At 38.5% G+C, this 13,158-nt stretch overlaps 1 protein-coding gene across 6 annotated transcripts in view; it reads left to right on the top strand.

Moving 5' to 3' along the window:
• Positions 1 to 13,158, top strand: part of RIC1 (RIC1 homolog, RAB6A GEF complex partner 1) — a 56,004-nt gene that overhangs the window by 40,548 nt on the left and 2,298 nt on the right. For 5 of the 6 annotated variants that reach the window (XM_068928799.1, XM_068928800.1, XM_009669096.2 and 2 more), the window contains 13 exons: positions 759 to 797; positions 1,057 to 1,167; positions 1,832 to 1,921; positions 2,519 to 2,679; positions 3,712 to 3,850; positions 6,937 to 7,053; positions 8,006 to 8,734; positions 9,057 to 9,215; positions 9,332 to 9,465; positions 10,525 to 10,811; positions 11,589 to 11,783; positions 12,625 to 12,802; positions 12,955 to 13,143. In XM_068928799.1, coding sequence (XP_068784900.1) covers positions 759 to 797; positions 1,057 to 1,167; positions 1,832 to 1,921; positions 2,519 to 2,679; positions 3,712 to 3,850; positions 6,937 to 7,053; positions 8,006 to 8,734; positions 9,057 to 9,215; positions 9,332 to 9,465; positions 10,525 to 10,811; positions 11,589 to 11,783; positions 12,625 to 12,802; positions 12,955 to 13,143 — 2,528 coding nt within the window. The remainder of the gene's footprint in view (positions 1 to 758; positions 798 to 1,056; positions 1,168 to 1,831; positions 1,922 to 2,518; positions 2,680 to 3,711; positions 3,851 to 6,936; positions 7,054 to 8,005; positions 8,735 to 9,056; positions 9,216 to 9,331; positions 9,466 to 10,524; positions 10,812 to 11,588; positions 11,784 to 12,624; positions 12,803 to 12,954; positions 13,144 to 13,158) is intronic. The other variant, XM_068928801.1, reaches the window with a different exon arrangement.

A 13,158-nucleotide genomic window follows, 5' to 3' on the forward strand; every position in this document is an offset into this window, starting at 1 on the left:
ATTTTGGAAACTTGAATTTCTACTCTGACTGTCCAGGTAGTTGTCCTGTCCTCTGAAAATAAGATAGGAGGGGGAAGCCTTCATCTTATTTAGGAAGAAAAGTAACACAGCTGAAACTTTTGTGACGGGCCTTATACCCATGAGAACAGCTTAGTGCTTTGGTAATGAGGGCACTTGCCTCAGTCAAGTCAGACTTGCCTGCCTTTTGTCAAACTGAGGACTGAAGCTTGATCTTGGATTTGTATTATTCTAGGTGACATGAAAAATCCAGGATCAAGATTTAATTTGACACATCTCCGGCAAGTGCCCTCGTCGCCATGCCCTCATGGCTCTGGCAGGGTGTGTTTCTGCTTGGATTAGAAATTTTACCCTGACACTGAAACACCCTGCCTGCCTGCTGGGTTTATGAAAAATAGCACACTCCCATGGAAGGTTCTGATGTAGCAGAAGTTTCTGGTGGGGGGCAAGAAATGTACAAATTTGATTCTTAATCCATAGTGTAGCATTAGCCATTGTGTATTCTTAATACTTTTCTATATATATTGTATTAAAAACAAACTAACACTTGCTATTCTGTAATGTTAAGGAGGCGGGGGGGAAAGCACTTGTATTTAGAAAAGAAACCACAACACTTAAAAACCCCTAAGTCAATGATCTGCAAAACAATGGATATTGTACAAATTCTGTTAAAACATTCTAATTAATCACAACTCTAATGGATTTTGGTATAATTACTTGTTTGTTTTTGGTTTCTTTAGATTCACAGTACATATCTAGAGAGCAACTGGCCTATAAGGGTGAGTTATTTTAAGAATATATTGTTGCTTCGTTAAAAGTATTAAGTTCTTGCAACTATCTTTTAGGGTTGCATCTCTGGCAGATGAGATCGTTGTATTAAATTACAGAAAGAAAAATGTATGTTGGGCAGGATAGTAGGAAATGTGAAGATACTTTACAGATTTTTGACTCTAGTATTATATTGCTTGTAGTGATGCACTTGGATAGGATAAACAGTTTAAATTTCTGTACTGAGGTTCTGTTTTTTTCTTTGAATAGTTTTCAGCCATTGACAAGCTAGGGCAGAATGTAGCTGTTGTTGGCAAGTTTGGTTTTGCACATTATTCTTTACTTACCAAAAAATGGAAGCTGTTTGGAAACGTTACCCAGGTAAGCGGTTATTTAATTTTGTCCAAGTATGCTGGGAAGGTTATACTTGTTAAAATGTGACTTTTGAAGAGAATGAAAAATATCTTTTCTAAAAAAACAACTTGAAGAACAGACTTGGGATTAGGGATGCTGGTTTTCCATGTCTTTTTCGTAAAATGGGTGGAACATATCTTCTGACTTTGGCATAATAACTCGTATCTGATTATTAGCAATTTCCGAATATGTTGTGTAAGGTCAGAGTCCTACTGCAATATATCTTATTTAGGAGCCTGTGAGAGGCCTAGCTTTGGATGCCAAGCTTGTAAACCTCATGAATAGCAAAAAATTAATTTGAGACTCTCCAGATCAGGGGTGGCAGTAGACTGGTGAACTGCAGAGCGGTGTTTTATATGATAGAGTTTATTCTTCGCATACTATTCTTCAGCAACTGGCTATTTTTAAACAAGAACAACTTCTGATATCTCGATTAGATTGTTTTGCTGCAGTCAGTAAAGCTTTACAGACATCATATCTGGCTCTCAGAAACTGCTCACAGAATGCATATATGTATGTGTGTATATATTTGTGTATGCATGTATGCGCGCTTGTGCATGTATTTGTATGTGTATATATATATGTTGATCTCTGTCATTTGCTTGTCCTGTTTCTTTTTTTTTTTTTTAAGGAGCAAAATATGACGGTAACAGGTGGCTTAGCCTGGTGGAATGATTTCATTGTTCTTGCATGTTATAATTTAAATGATCATCAGGAAGAGGTGAGGTACTTTTTTCTCCTGAATAAATAAATCATAATGTTTTATATCACATATGTTCTAAACTAGTATTATAAATGCAAAAAACATGATACACAGGTGGCTGTGGTCACTTTCAAAACTTCTTTCTTAGCGTGTAACTAATTTGTTGCAGAAGAGTTTATTATTCCTAGTAAAAGCTATTTTCTGCTGACAACCACTACTACTTTGCTTATTATTCTGAAAACTCTGTGGTGTTTTTGAATGCTAGCACAAAAGCTATTTTGAGGTTTTAATTACAGTATTTTGGGAGAATTTTGTAAGATTTCCAAATAAGGTGGGCATAAGAACTTGAATTAATTCTGTTTTTTTTAAAACTAAGGAATGAAACTTCTTCCTTTTTTATGCACCTCAGAAGTGGCTATACTGTTCTTTAACTGCTTTGGATGTATTGCTTTGTGTAATATTCTGGAGAAGGCATTTGTTAAAACAAAAATACAGCATTATGTCTTGCTAAAGATCCTTGACAGCCATTCCATAAAACGTAAATAATCAAATATTGCAGTACTGTTAATTTCCCTTAAACAGAACCTGTATTCAAACTTCTGGTTTTCCTTGTAGCTGAGAATTTACCTGCGAACATCTAATCTTGACAATGCATTTGCACACATCACCAAAGTGCAAGCAGACACGTTACTACTCAGTGTCTTCCGAGACATTGTGATATTGTTCAGAGCGGATTGTTCAATTTGCCTTTACAGTATTGAGAGACGGCCTGAAGGGTGAGTATCAGTGAACCAGTTTTAATACAATTGCTTTAATGCTTTTGCAGTAATGTACTCTTAAATGTGTCCTCAGTCTCAGTAAACGTTCATGATAACATAAAATCCTTTGATAACTTGTTGAATCAGACTTTTAAAACATGGAATCGGAGTGGGAGTGTCATATGCATAAGCGATAGTTCCTGAGTGTTGTCACTCGCATGCATGAAAATGTACAGATTAGGTGTGCAGGTAAGGACTGAGATATGCACATTCCAAGCTGTATCTGTACAAATACTGCACTGGGGTGCTGTGGAAAACTTGGCTTGTTCTAGCTGATAGGAACTTGAAAAACTTTTAAACAGAAGAAAAAGACATTGAAAGACACCCATATATTTGAATATTGTTAAAATAAAAAATGTTAATGTTGCCAACATTAAAAGTAGGAATTGTTGGAGCGTTGCAGGGAATATGAAGGCAGAAAAAGGTTTGGCCTCCGATTTGTTTGTGGGGAGCTATTTTGAGGCCAAAAAAATAGGAGCACAAGAACCGGATGCTTACAGATGGTTAAGACCAATGAACGTAGGGAGGAGATAAACACTCACAGACAGTTTTTGAAGTGTCCAAGCAGATGCTTTTCTTTAGTACTGTAGCTTGGTTTCAGAAAGGAGAAGGGACGTTTTTTAGTAGAAAGCAAGCTGTTGACTAACTTTAGAGGAAAATATTTTCAATGCCTTTTCAAAAAAACACAAAAAAACTCAAACCCTAATGTTGTCTTATTGAAGGGATGCTACAGTCTTGTAGTTAAAAATCTCATGTTCCCTTCTATCTGCTTATAACTTGATTCCTCTAAATTATCAAGACAGAGTAACTCAGTTTAGGTTTATTTGGTAACTTTAGGTGGTGTAGATGTGTGAGCCTGCATGATTCCTGGTTAAAAGGGGAGTTGTTTTGATCTGTCGAGTACATTGTTTGCTGAGGTTAACTTGGTTATTTTCAGTGTTTGCTGTTGACTATTAAAAACTTGCTAAACAAAGTTATCTTTTCTTTCAGTCTTAATCCAACTGCCAGTATCCAGGTTCTTCAAGAAGTATCCATGTCTCGATACATTCCTCATCCTTTTCTTGTAGTGTCTGTTACATTGACATCAGTGAGGACAGAGACTGGCATCAGCTTGAAGATGCCTCAGCAGGTACAAGTTCTACAGCACTCAAAATTTAAAGAATCGGTGTCCGCTCTGGATTTGGTTAGCTCTCAAAGGTTATCTGACTGATACTGTCATAATGCAGTGGTTCTTCTGTATGGTAACAAGCAGAACATGCTTTTTCTAGTACTTGTTACATAGACTTTTTGTATGTGAACTAAAGAACAAAATCAGGACTTATTTCTACTTCATATCTTCTCCTTTCATTCTGTAAAACCTATAAAACCACATCTCAGAGGGCAAATTGGACTTTGCTCTGCCAAGGGGTGTGTTTCTCTATTGCATATTAAATGCTGCTATGTGGGACTAGGAAGCATCGTCGTTGCAGCAATAGGCCAGTGACCCAAATTAAAAACCGTGAAAGTGTTGCAGGTGGGAGTAGGGGGGAAGCACATGACCCTAAAAGGTACCTTCTAGTCCATTTCCTAGTACAACAAAGTAAAATAAACTGAGATAAGATAGTCAGTCTCACTAGCTCTGTTAGGTCAGTCTCACTAGCTCTGTTAGGAGAGAGGCCCAACAATGGCTGAGGTGTGAAGATAAAGCCCTGTCTCAACTCCATGAAATGATTCAGGCTCCTGAGAAGTGCAGTGCAAAGAACTTGATCTTTTATTGTCTGTGATATAAATAAACTAAGCTTAACTATGAAGTAGCTGCAGTGTGAAACATAGTTTCTCGTATGTTTTTGCCAGATTTCTGGCACAGAGAGCAGATAATGTAGGGTAGTCATGAAATTGTGGCATCTGTGAGGTAGGCCCCTAGACACACCAAAGAGGATGCTTCTCTTTACATACCAAAGCCGCTGCACTCCAGGGGCACAGATGCAAAATCTGAAGGTTTGCACTTGCTTCCTTTAGTTTATTCCACTTCAGTGTCCGGCAGTGCTGAACATGTCGTGAGCCTTCCTTATGATCTCAGACAGGGGCATAAAAGGCAGCAGTTTGTGGTTTTTCCAGGGTCTGTCTTGCTGTCAGACAGCATCCTTGTGTCTGAACTACCTGACCTGTAGGATTTCCTAATTGTGAGGAAAAAGCTACTGGAACCTTTTAAAGTATTAGTAATGTTTAAATTTAACTTCAGATCAAACAGATGCTATCTGTTTTCTTTCTAATTAGGAGCCCATAATTTTCAAACCTTGTCCATCCTGCAACTGATTGCTTTCCTAGTGGAAAGATATGACAGGTGCTTGTTCAGTCTGGGTATGTCCAGATCCCAAACTAGTGTTTGATTTTTATCTTCTACCTCTTGCCTGATAAGTCCTGCTAAAGATGGAAGCTGTCATAGAATGATTAAGTGGTAGCAGACTTAAGAGCCAGGCTTCCAAACAGAAATGCTGGTCAAGCTGGTATTTACACAGTACACTTATGTAAGTGATGCCTGAGATTTGTTTCTGTAGAAAAGTTTCTGCCAGTCAGAAGACAAGCATTAGTATCAAGATTGACTGTAACACTGCACCGGAGCCACTGAATGCATCAAGACTTCAGACAATTAAGGCAACGTGTCCTACTGAGTGGAATGTGACGACTTTTTTGGTGGTGTTACCCCGTTAGTGACCTCAGTCAGTCCCTGACAACTGCAAACTTACAGGCCCTCTACCCTTACGTAATAAAACTGAACTTCATGCGCAGTGTAGTATTAACTCAAATAATTTGACTTTAAAATGGACATGAAACAGTTCTGAAATACATCCTTAAAAACAATACTTTGCTTCCTTGATATACCCAAGTAAAAATGTTTTTCTTTAGCTGCAGCTTCTGAAAGCTTAAGATAACTGTGCAAGTGCGTAGCTACATAGCTAAACTCTTTTGGCTCTTGTGTTAGTCTCTGTAATCTGATATTGCAGTTACATAATTGCGATACCAGTGAGAACACAGAGTTTCTCATTTTTCTGAAAATATTGTTGGCTTGTCCATGCCAATAGGGGTAAGTGAGAAAAGCAAGATCGAGTAAACATGTGAGATGAGTCTAGTCAACAAAAAAACTACAATACTTACCATTTTGCTTAAGAACTATGTAAACGACTATGCGTAGATACAGTTCTGCTTATTTCTTTTGAATACTTCTGCACAGAATTAGGTTTTAAGATTCTTCTCATTTGGACTGGGAAGCTGCTGAATTCACATTGGCAGAAAGGCTAGTCAAACCTAAAAAACAAAAAACAAACCCCCCCCAAAAACAAAAAAAAAAACCAACAGACAACCTTCTTTTAAGGGATGTATGCCTAGAGACATGATTAGAAGTGCTAGACTAACAGAAATGTGAGAGTTTTGGCAGTTAAAACACTTCCTTTCTTCAAGAATTGTGATAATTTCTTTGCTATTAATCCATTTGAAATAATAGCATTATTATCACAATGGTGGTGTTTCTTTTCCATTTCTGGAACTTATTAAATCACTAATGATTGAAATGAGGTATTAACCATTATAAATTCAGTTTTGCAGGTAATGATTGTGTGAGCCAGCATCTATATATATGTGTATAACTGGCTATTTCAGGTTTATATAGAAAGCATTTTCTAAATTAGGGCATTATGCAATTCAGATTTAGAACTGTGTGGGAAGGGGTCTCCATGTACCTAGTGCAACATCTGTTACGCTTAACTCTCAACAGGTGTGACTGGAGCTCTGAGCTACATCGTGTTTACAAAGGGGTAATTGTCGGCTTTAAGCCGGTTAATGCTAAGTAGCTGTTGTGTTGCAAGTTTACACAGCAGCCTATTTTGCTGTAACTTGTCAGCTCCTGGTGTAAAGCAGCCAAGGAAGACAATGCCTGGAGTTCTCAGATATGCCCTGTTTACGCATGCTACTGCTAGGAAGTAAAACTGTTAGGGAACTCCTTGGGTAATGTCTTGCCTGAGGAGCAGAAACTGAGGGCTCTGAACTGGTCCCCTTTGTAAACAGAATCTGCCTTGGAGGGTAACTAAACATGTAGTAGCTTGTAAATTCTGGACACCGATTATGAGTGGCCTTTGCAGTTAATTAACTCTTTTATAGTCTACGTTTGCATTGTAGCTATGGGTAAAAAAAATGCATTCAGAGTGCTTAAATAATTTTCATAACGCTTTTTTTTCTTAGGCCTGTGAGGCAGAAAGCATTATGCTAAACTTAGCTGGACAACTCATCATGTTGCAAAGGGATCGATCTGGCCCCCAGATACGAGAGAAGGATAATAATCCTAACCAAAGGAAGCATGTAAGTAAATACATGTGGGATGTTGTATACAGTTTCAACGATGTCAGCGACTGGTCAAGTTGCAAAAAGGCGTGGTCCAAGCTTAAAGTTGTCTGTAATGCTATGTGGTGCTTACACTTACAGGTTTAACTGACAGCTGGAAATAAAGCACTACCTCTACGAGTCTTCTAAGAATCTCCCAGAAATTACTCCTTAATTGTGTGAAAGTCTAACTAAAGAAGTATCTGCCACTTGTATTTCCTAGCAGTATTTACTACTTGTATTGTAGTGAAAGATAGGAGTTTTAAGCATCAAGGTCTGGTACAAAATGTGGTTTTTGTAGTATCGGTAGAAAATCTTTGGTCTCTAGTTTCTAAAACTGTTCTGTAAGTTTAGTTTCTAAAACTGTTCTATAAGTTTATGGAATGTTATTTTCACAGAATGTATTTACAAAACTTCTAAAAACAGTAACAGAAATCAGAGACTGAACTTTCTTGTCTCAATCTTTCTGTGCTGATGAACACCACTTCTGCTATGCGAAACAAACACTTTGGGAAGGTGAAAAGTGAAAAGTTTAGATGAAGAACAGTTGGTTTACAATTCAGTCAAATATCTGCAAATTTTTGTCTTTGTCAGTTCTAGGTTGAACTCTTGCGCTAAGTGAAGAAGCAGAGAGCAGTTTTTTCTTTTCGTCCCTTATCCTTATCTCTCCAGCTTCCTGACTAATACCAGGAGGGAAAAAAAAGAAAGAAATGCCTTTTTTTTTTTTTTTAAATTAATGTAAGTGATAAGTAGTGTTTTCCCAGGTGCTAAGGTACAGCTAAACTTAAGAGATAAACATATTTATTTATTTTTTGTTAGAATACAATGTGTTTTGCAGCGAGAGGAACTCTCAGCTGAACCAAGAGTTCTTGTGGGCAGAAAAAAGGAATAATGACTTTTGATAAATGTTCTTTATCTTTCTTTTTTATAGCTGCCTTTTTGTGCTCCAGTTGTTCTAGCCCAGTCTGTTGAAAACGTCTGGACTACTTGCAGGATCAACAAGCAGAAACGCCACTTACTGGAGGCTCTCTGGCTCAGCTGTGGCGGGGCAGGTATGAAAGTCTGGCTTCCCCTGTTTCCCAGAGATCATCGAAAACCACACTCCTTTCTGTCAAGACGCATCATGCTGCCTTTCCACATCAATATATACCCGTTGGCTGTTTTGTTTGAAGATGCCTTGGTTCTTGGTGCTGTTAATGACACTGTGCTCTACGACTGTTTATACACTCAAACCAGTGCTAGAGAACACTTAGAGGTCCTCTTTCCTTTCTCCATTGTTGAGAGAACTTCTCAGATCTACCTCCATCACATTTTACGCCAGCTTTTGGTTAGGAACCTCGGTGAGCAAGCCTTGCTTTTGGCCCACTCCTGTGCCACGTTACCATACTTTCCTCACGTACTAGAACTGATGCTTCATGAAGTGCTGGAAGAAGAAGCTACCTCGCGGGAACCCATTCCCGACCCTCTGCTTCCCACGGTGGCGAAGTTCATTACAGAGTTCCCCCTCTTCCTGCAGACAGTTGTCCATTGTGCTAGGAAGACAGAATATGCCCTGTGGAATTACCTTTTTGCTGCTGTTGGAAACCCAAAGGACTTATTTGAGGAGTGCTTGATGGCCCAGGACTTGGACACAGCTGCCTCTTATCTCATTATCCTACAGGTAATGGTACCCTCCATATTGCAAAAAGGAGATGACAGTTAACAAGGTTGTATTATTTAAAAATGATTGTCATACCAAACGAATGCGTATTAAATTTTTAATTTAAAAGTTTTCTGCTGAGATTATGCCCAGTTGTGGAAGGAGGAATATCAAGAAATTTGAATAGTTAATTTACTGTCATAAAAAGAAAAAGAACAGCATCAAATCTAATTCTTCCATTATCTGGTGGTATTATGTAACATGAAGTGCCTTGAATTCTTGAGTACTTTTTATTGCTGGATGGAGAAAGCAAATGACTTAAATTATATTTTGTTATTTGCAGAATATGGAAGTTCCAGCAGTTAGTAGACAACATGCTACTCTTCTATTTAACACTGCTTTAGAGCAGGGAAAGTGGGATCTTTGTCGTCATATGATCAGATTTCTTAAAGCCATTGGTTCTGGAGAAACAGAGACACCTCCAGCTACACCAACAACTCAGGTTTGTGATCAACATAGTAAATACTGTGCACCAACCCATGTTTGACTGATCTCCCCTATACCATTATGCGATGTGCTTACTCAGCTGATTGTATGTTTGGGTTTTCTTGGTTTTAGGAACCTAGTTCGAGTAGTGGCTTTGAGTTCTTCAGACATCGTAGCATTAGTTTATCCCAGTCAGCAGAGAATCTCCATAACAAATTCAACCTGACAAAAACGCTGAGTATGCCCTCTGGCCCGTCTGGGAAAAGGTAATTGGTAATAATAATGTATGTCCTCTTCTTCCCCATTTTGTTAGGTACTGTACTAGCTCTCACCAGTTTCTGTTATACAAAAATATTGTATGATAGATTTGTTCTAGTCTTGCTTCACACTGATTTGCATTAGTCTTTTCTGGACTCTTGTAATGCCCATACCTCTCATGTTCTTGGCAACTTATGTTCCCACACATGTAAATATGCATGTGTACATATACATATGCATATATGTATATATTTGTGTGTGTGTGCATACACAAATAAATTGCTAACCAAAAGCCTCTGAATCCACTGGATGCATGTGTAGTAATTTAAATACCTAGTGAGACCACATGCCTCATATTTGAAGCTTGTTTTGCTGAAAGATATCTGTCCTGAAGGGCTTTTAATACTGCAGCATCGCAGCATGCATTGCACTGTGATACTGTGCACATCTCTTGATCCAGCAACGTCCTGCCAAGTCATAAGAGAGATGAGGGAAATGCATACCTGTGGGTGAATCCCTCTCCCAGCTGCTGAATTCATACTGAGCTGTATGAATTTCTGCCTCAGGTGAAGCACTGAGATAGAAGTTTGTTATTACCTTAGTGTCTTTTTTTTTCCCCTTCATATAAGACTTTCAAAACAATCTTGGGTACAAATCGAAATGCCTTTTATTTAGTAATTTTCCACAGAGTAATATATTAGGGTTTTGAAAGAAAGGGTCTCAGACTAATGTTTGTTTTGTTCTCTAAACCTTGTTTCTAAGAAATCACTTTGCAATGGCACCTCATTTTTTTTTCTTCTTTTCTCTCCTTTTTTTCTTATTGGTAATGTTTTAACACTGTATAGATACTGCTGCCATTGTAGCTTCTTTCCCTTGCTTCATTTGCCCGTTGTGACAGTGGGAATTATAGAGAAAGTAATACCGAGGGGTAGTGGAAACTGCTTTTGTTGGTATAGAGAAAGCTTTCACTGTTACACTGGTCGCTTTGTATCTTGTGGTTGTGGCCAACAGTCCTTACGGTTCAGTTTTGTCAGTCTTAATGTTACTGTTCTGTGGTTTGTCCATAGGTGGAGTAAAGACAGTGACTGTGCTGAGAACATGTACATTGATATGATGCTCTGGCGACATGCTCGGCGTCTCCTAGAAGAAATCAAGCTGAAAGACCTTGGCTGCTTTGCTGCGCAGTTAGGTTTTGAGCTGATCGGCTGGCTGTGTAAGGAGCGAGCCAGAGCTGCCCGCGTGGAGGATTTTGTGATTGCTTTGAAGAAGCTACACAAGGACTTTCTCTGGCCTTTTCCAGTCATACCAGCTTCCTCTGTTAGTTCACCCTTCAAGAACGGAAAATATAAGACAGGTGCTGTGACATCTGAGTTGACTTGAACTAGGTTTCTCTTCGGCAGACTTGCACCCATCATCTCTCCTTCCTTAGTTCAACCACGCACAGACTGAGGCTTAGTACCTGCACAGTGTTCTTATGCTGGATGTGTGCTTTGAAGGAACGCTGTTCAGCGTAGACTTCATCTCTTCTATAGTCCCATTACATGGTTGTTTCTGTAAAGGTTTCTTGCTTTTTCAGGAGCACTGAATTGGATACCGCTCAGGCAGATATTTAGTTGACCTTGGGTATTGGTCCTCCATGTAAATTCTGCTACAGGAAATTACTAAGAACAGTGTTCTTATATCGTTTTTTAGATGAAGATTTGATTAACTCTTTTAAAATTCAGTGTTTTTAATCTTTGAAATTTGCTAACTGTCTAGTAAAAGGTTAGAATTTTCAGAACTTGCTGTAAACTCTGTTGTACCTCTAAGTACAGTAGTTTACCTTTCTAAAGCAAAGCTGACACTAGCTAACAAGTCTTCCTTCTCGTGGTAGTAGTAGTACCTTTATTTAGTTCTGTTGGTGTGAGCAGCTTATTAGCTGATGCTTCTTTTATGCCAGTACTTACATAAAAAGCTGATCAGAGTTCTTGAAATAGCTAAACTTGCTGCAGCCCCTTGCTTTTGGTCGTTTCTCAGCAAACTAACTGAATGTTAAGTTAAATACAGCTTTTAGCTTCCAGAAATGACTTTGCATTTTGATGATTACATGACTTGTCCTTCAGTGGAATTTTTTTGTTTTTTGTTATTTTAGCTATGGGGGAACAGCTGTTAAAATCTCAGTCTGCAGATACCTTTTTAAACATGGAAATGGAAACAGGGGTTTCAAACACACCTCGGAGTCGCAGCTGGCTTGGCACTATCAACTCCTCTCAGAGAGAGATTGACACAGTTTCATCCCATGGACCCCACATGCAAGATGCGTTTCTTTCCCCTTTGTTGAGTAAAGGTTAGTTGCTCTCCCTTCTGTATGGCTATTAGAAAAATGTACCTGGAGGTAAGCATTCATATTCTGATGTTTGCTTATCCCTTCTTTGTTACGGTGTCTCAGCTGCTGATACCATAATACCAAGGGGGCGGAAAGACATCGGGCAAGTGTGCTGAAACTTCCACAACAGAAACATATGCCCATGTCATACATCTGTGAGCACTTCTGTGTTTTGATGCATGAACTTGGATTTCTTTAGAAAGGAACGTTAATTACATACCTTTTTAAATACTTAGAGGAATTTGAGGAAATTATATTCCTATATAGATTTTTTTTTTCTTTCTTCTTCCATTGATTTGCTTGATCAGTCTTGCTGAAACACAAATATATAATCAGCTCACAGAAAATAGAGGAGAATCATAATCTCTATGCATCTTTCCTGACTGTAGTCATAGACAAGATGTTTTAGTCTGACCATTCATGGTTTTTTGGTTTGGGGTTTTTTTGATTGGTTGGGGTTTTTTTTGTTTTTTTTGTTTTTAATTGCATCTTGTCCTGAAGTCTAGAGCAACATTTTTCCATGAGATGTATATCCAAAATTGTTTTTAACTGATTAAAAAAAAAACAAAACTACCATGCTCCTGGAAATGACTCGGCATAAAGGTATGAGTATACTGTGTCAATAGGAGTGGTTAACTGGAATGGACAGTATGCCTCAGGGAAGTCTGTAGCAATTACTGTGATATACAGCAAAAAACATTACTGGGTAATTTGTTAATTTCTATAGAAAGTAGTTCAAGAATAAGTCTTATTAAGCTAAGTAGTTTCCCTTTTCCCTTATACTTCTGAACGTTGTTGACAGGTGACGAATGCAGCATCGGTTCAGCAACAGACCTGACGGAAACAAGTTCTATGGTGGATGGTGACTGGACCATGGTGGATGAAAACTTCTCTAGTCTAAGTTTAACTCAGTCAGAGCTTGAACATATCTCTCTAGAACTGGCTAGTAAAGGGCCACACAAGTCACAGGTCCAACTGCGGTAAGTTGTATAATCTTTGCATTTGAAACTTAAAATGCCATCTGTTCTTGCAATGCAGCATTAGGACGAAGCAGTACTGTTTGCAGAATCACACATAGGGCTTTTATCTTTTGTGGGGGGGGGAAAAAAAATAAGTAGACTTTTTCATTCAGGTACTTGCTGCATATCTTCATGGAAGCAGGCTGTCTGGATTGGTGTATTATCATAGGCCTTATCCTCAGAGAATCTTCAGTAATCAGCCAGGTTTTCAGTATCATGCAATCCTCCGATACTGATGGAGAAATCTGTCGGAATATAAAGACTGGCCTACATGCTGTTGACAAATGGGCTTCCACGGATTGGTAAGTTATTTTCCA

Source organism: Struthio camelus, chromosome Z (assembly GCF_040807025.1).
Source record: "Struthio camelus isolate bStrCam1 chromosome Z, bStrCam1.hap1, whole genome shotgun sequence".
Taxonomy (NCBI): domain Eukaryota; kingdom Metazoa; phylum Chordata; class Aves; order Struthioniformes; family Struthionidae; genus Struthio; species Struthio camelus.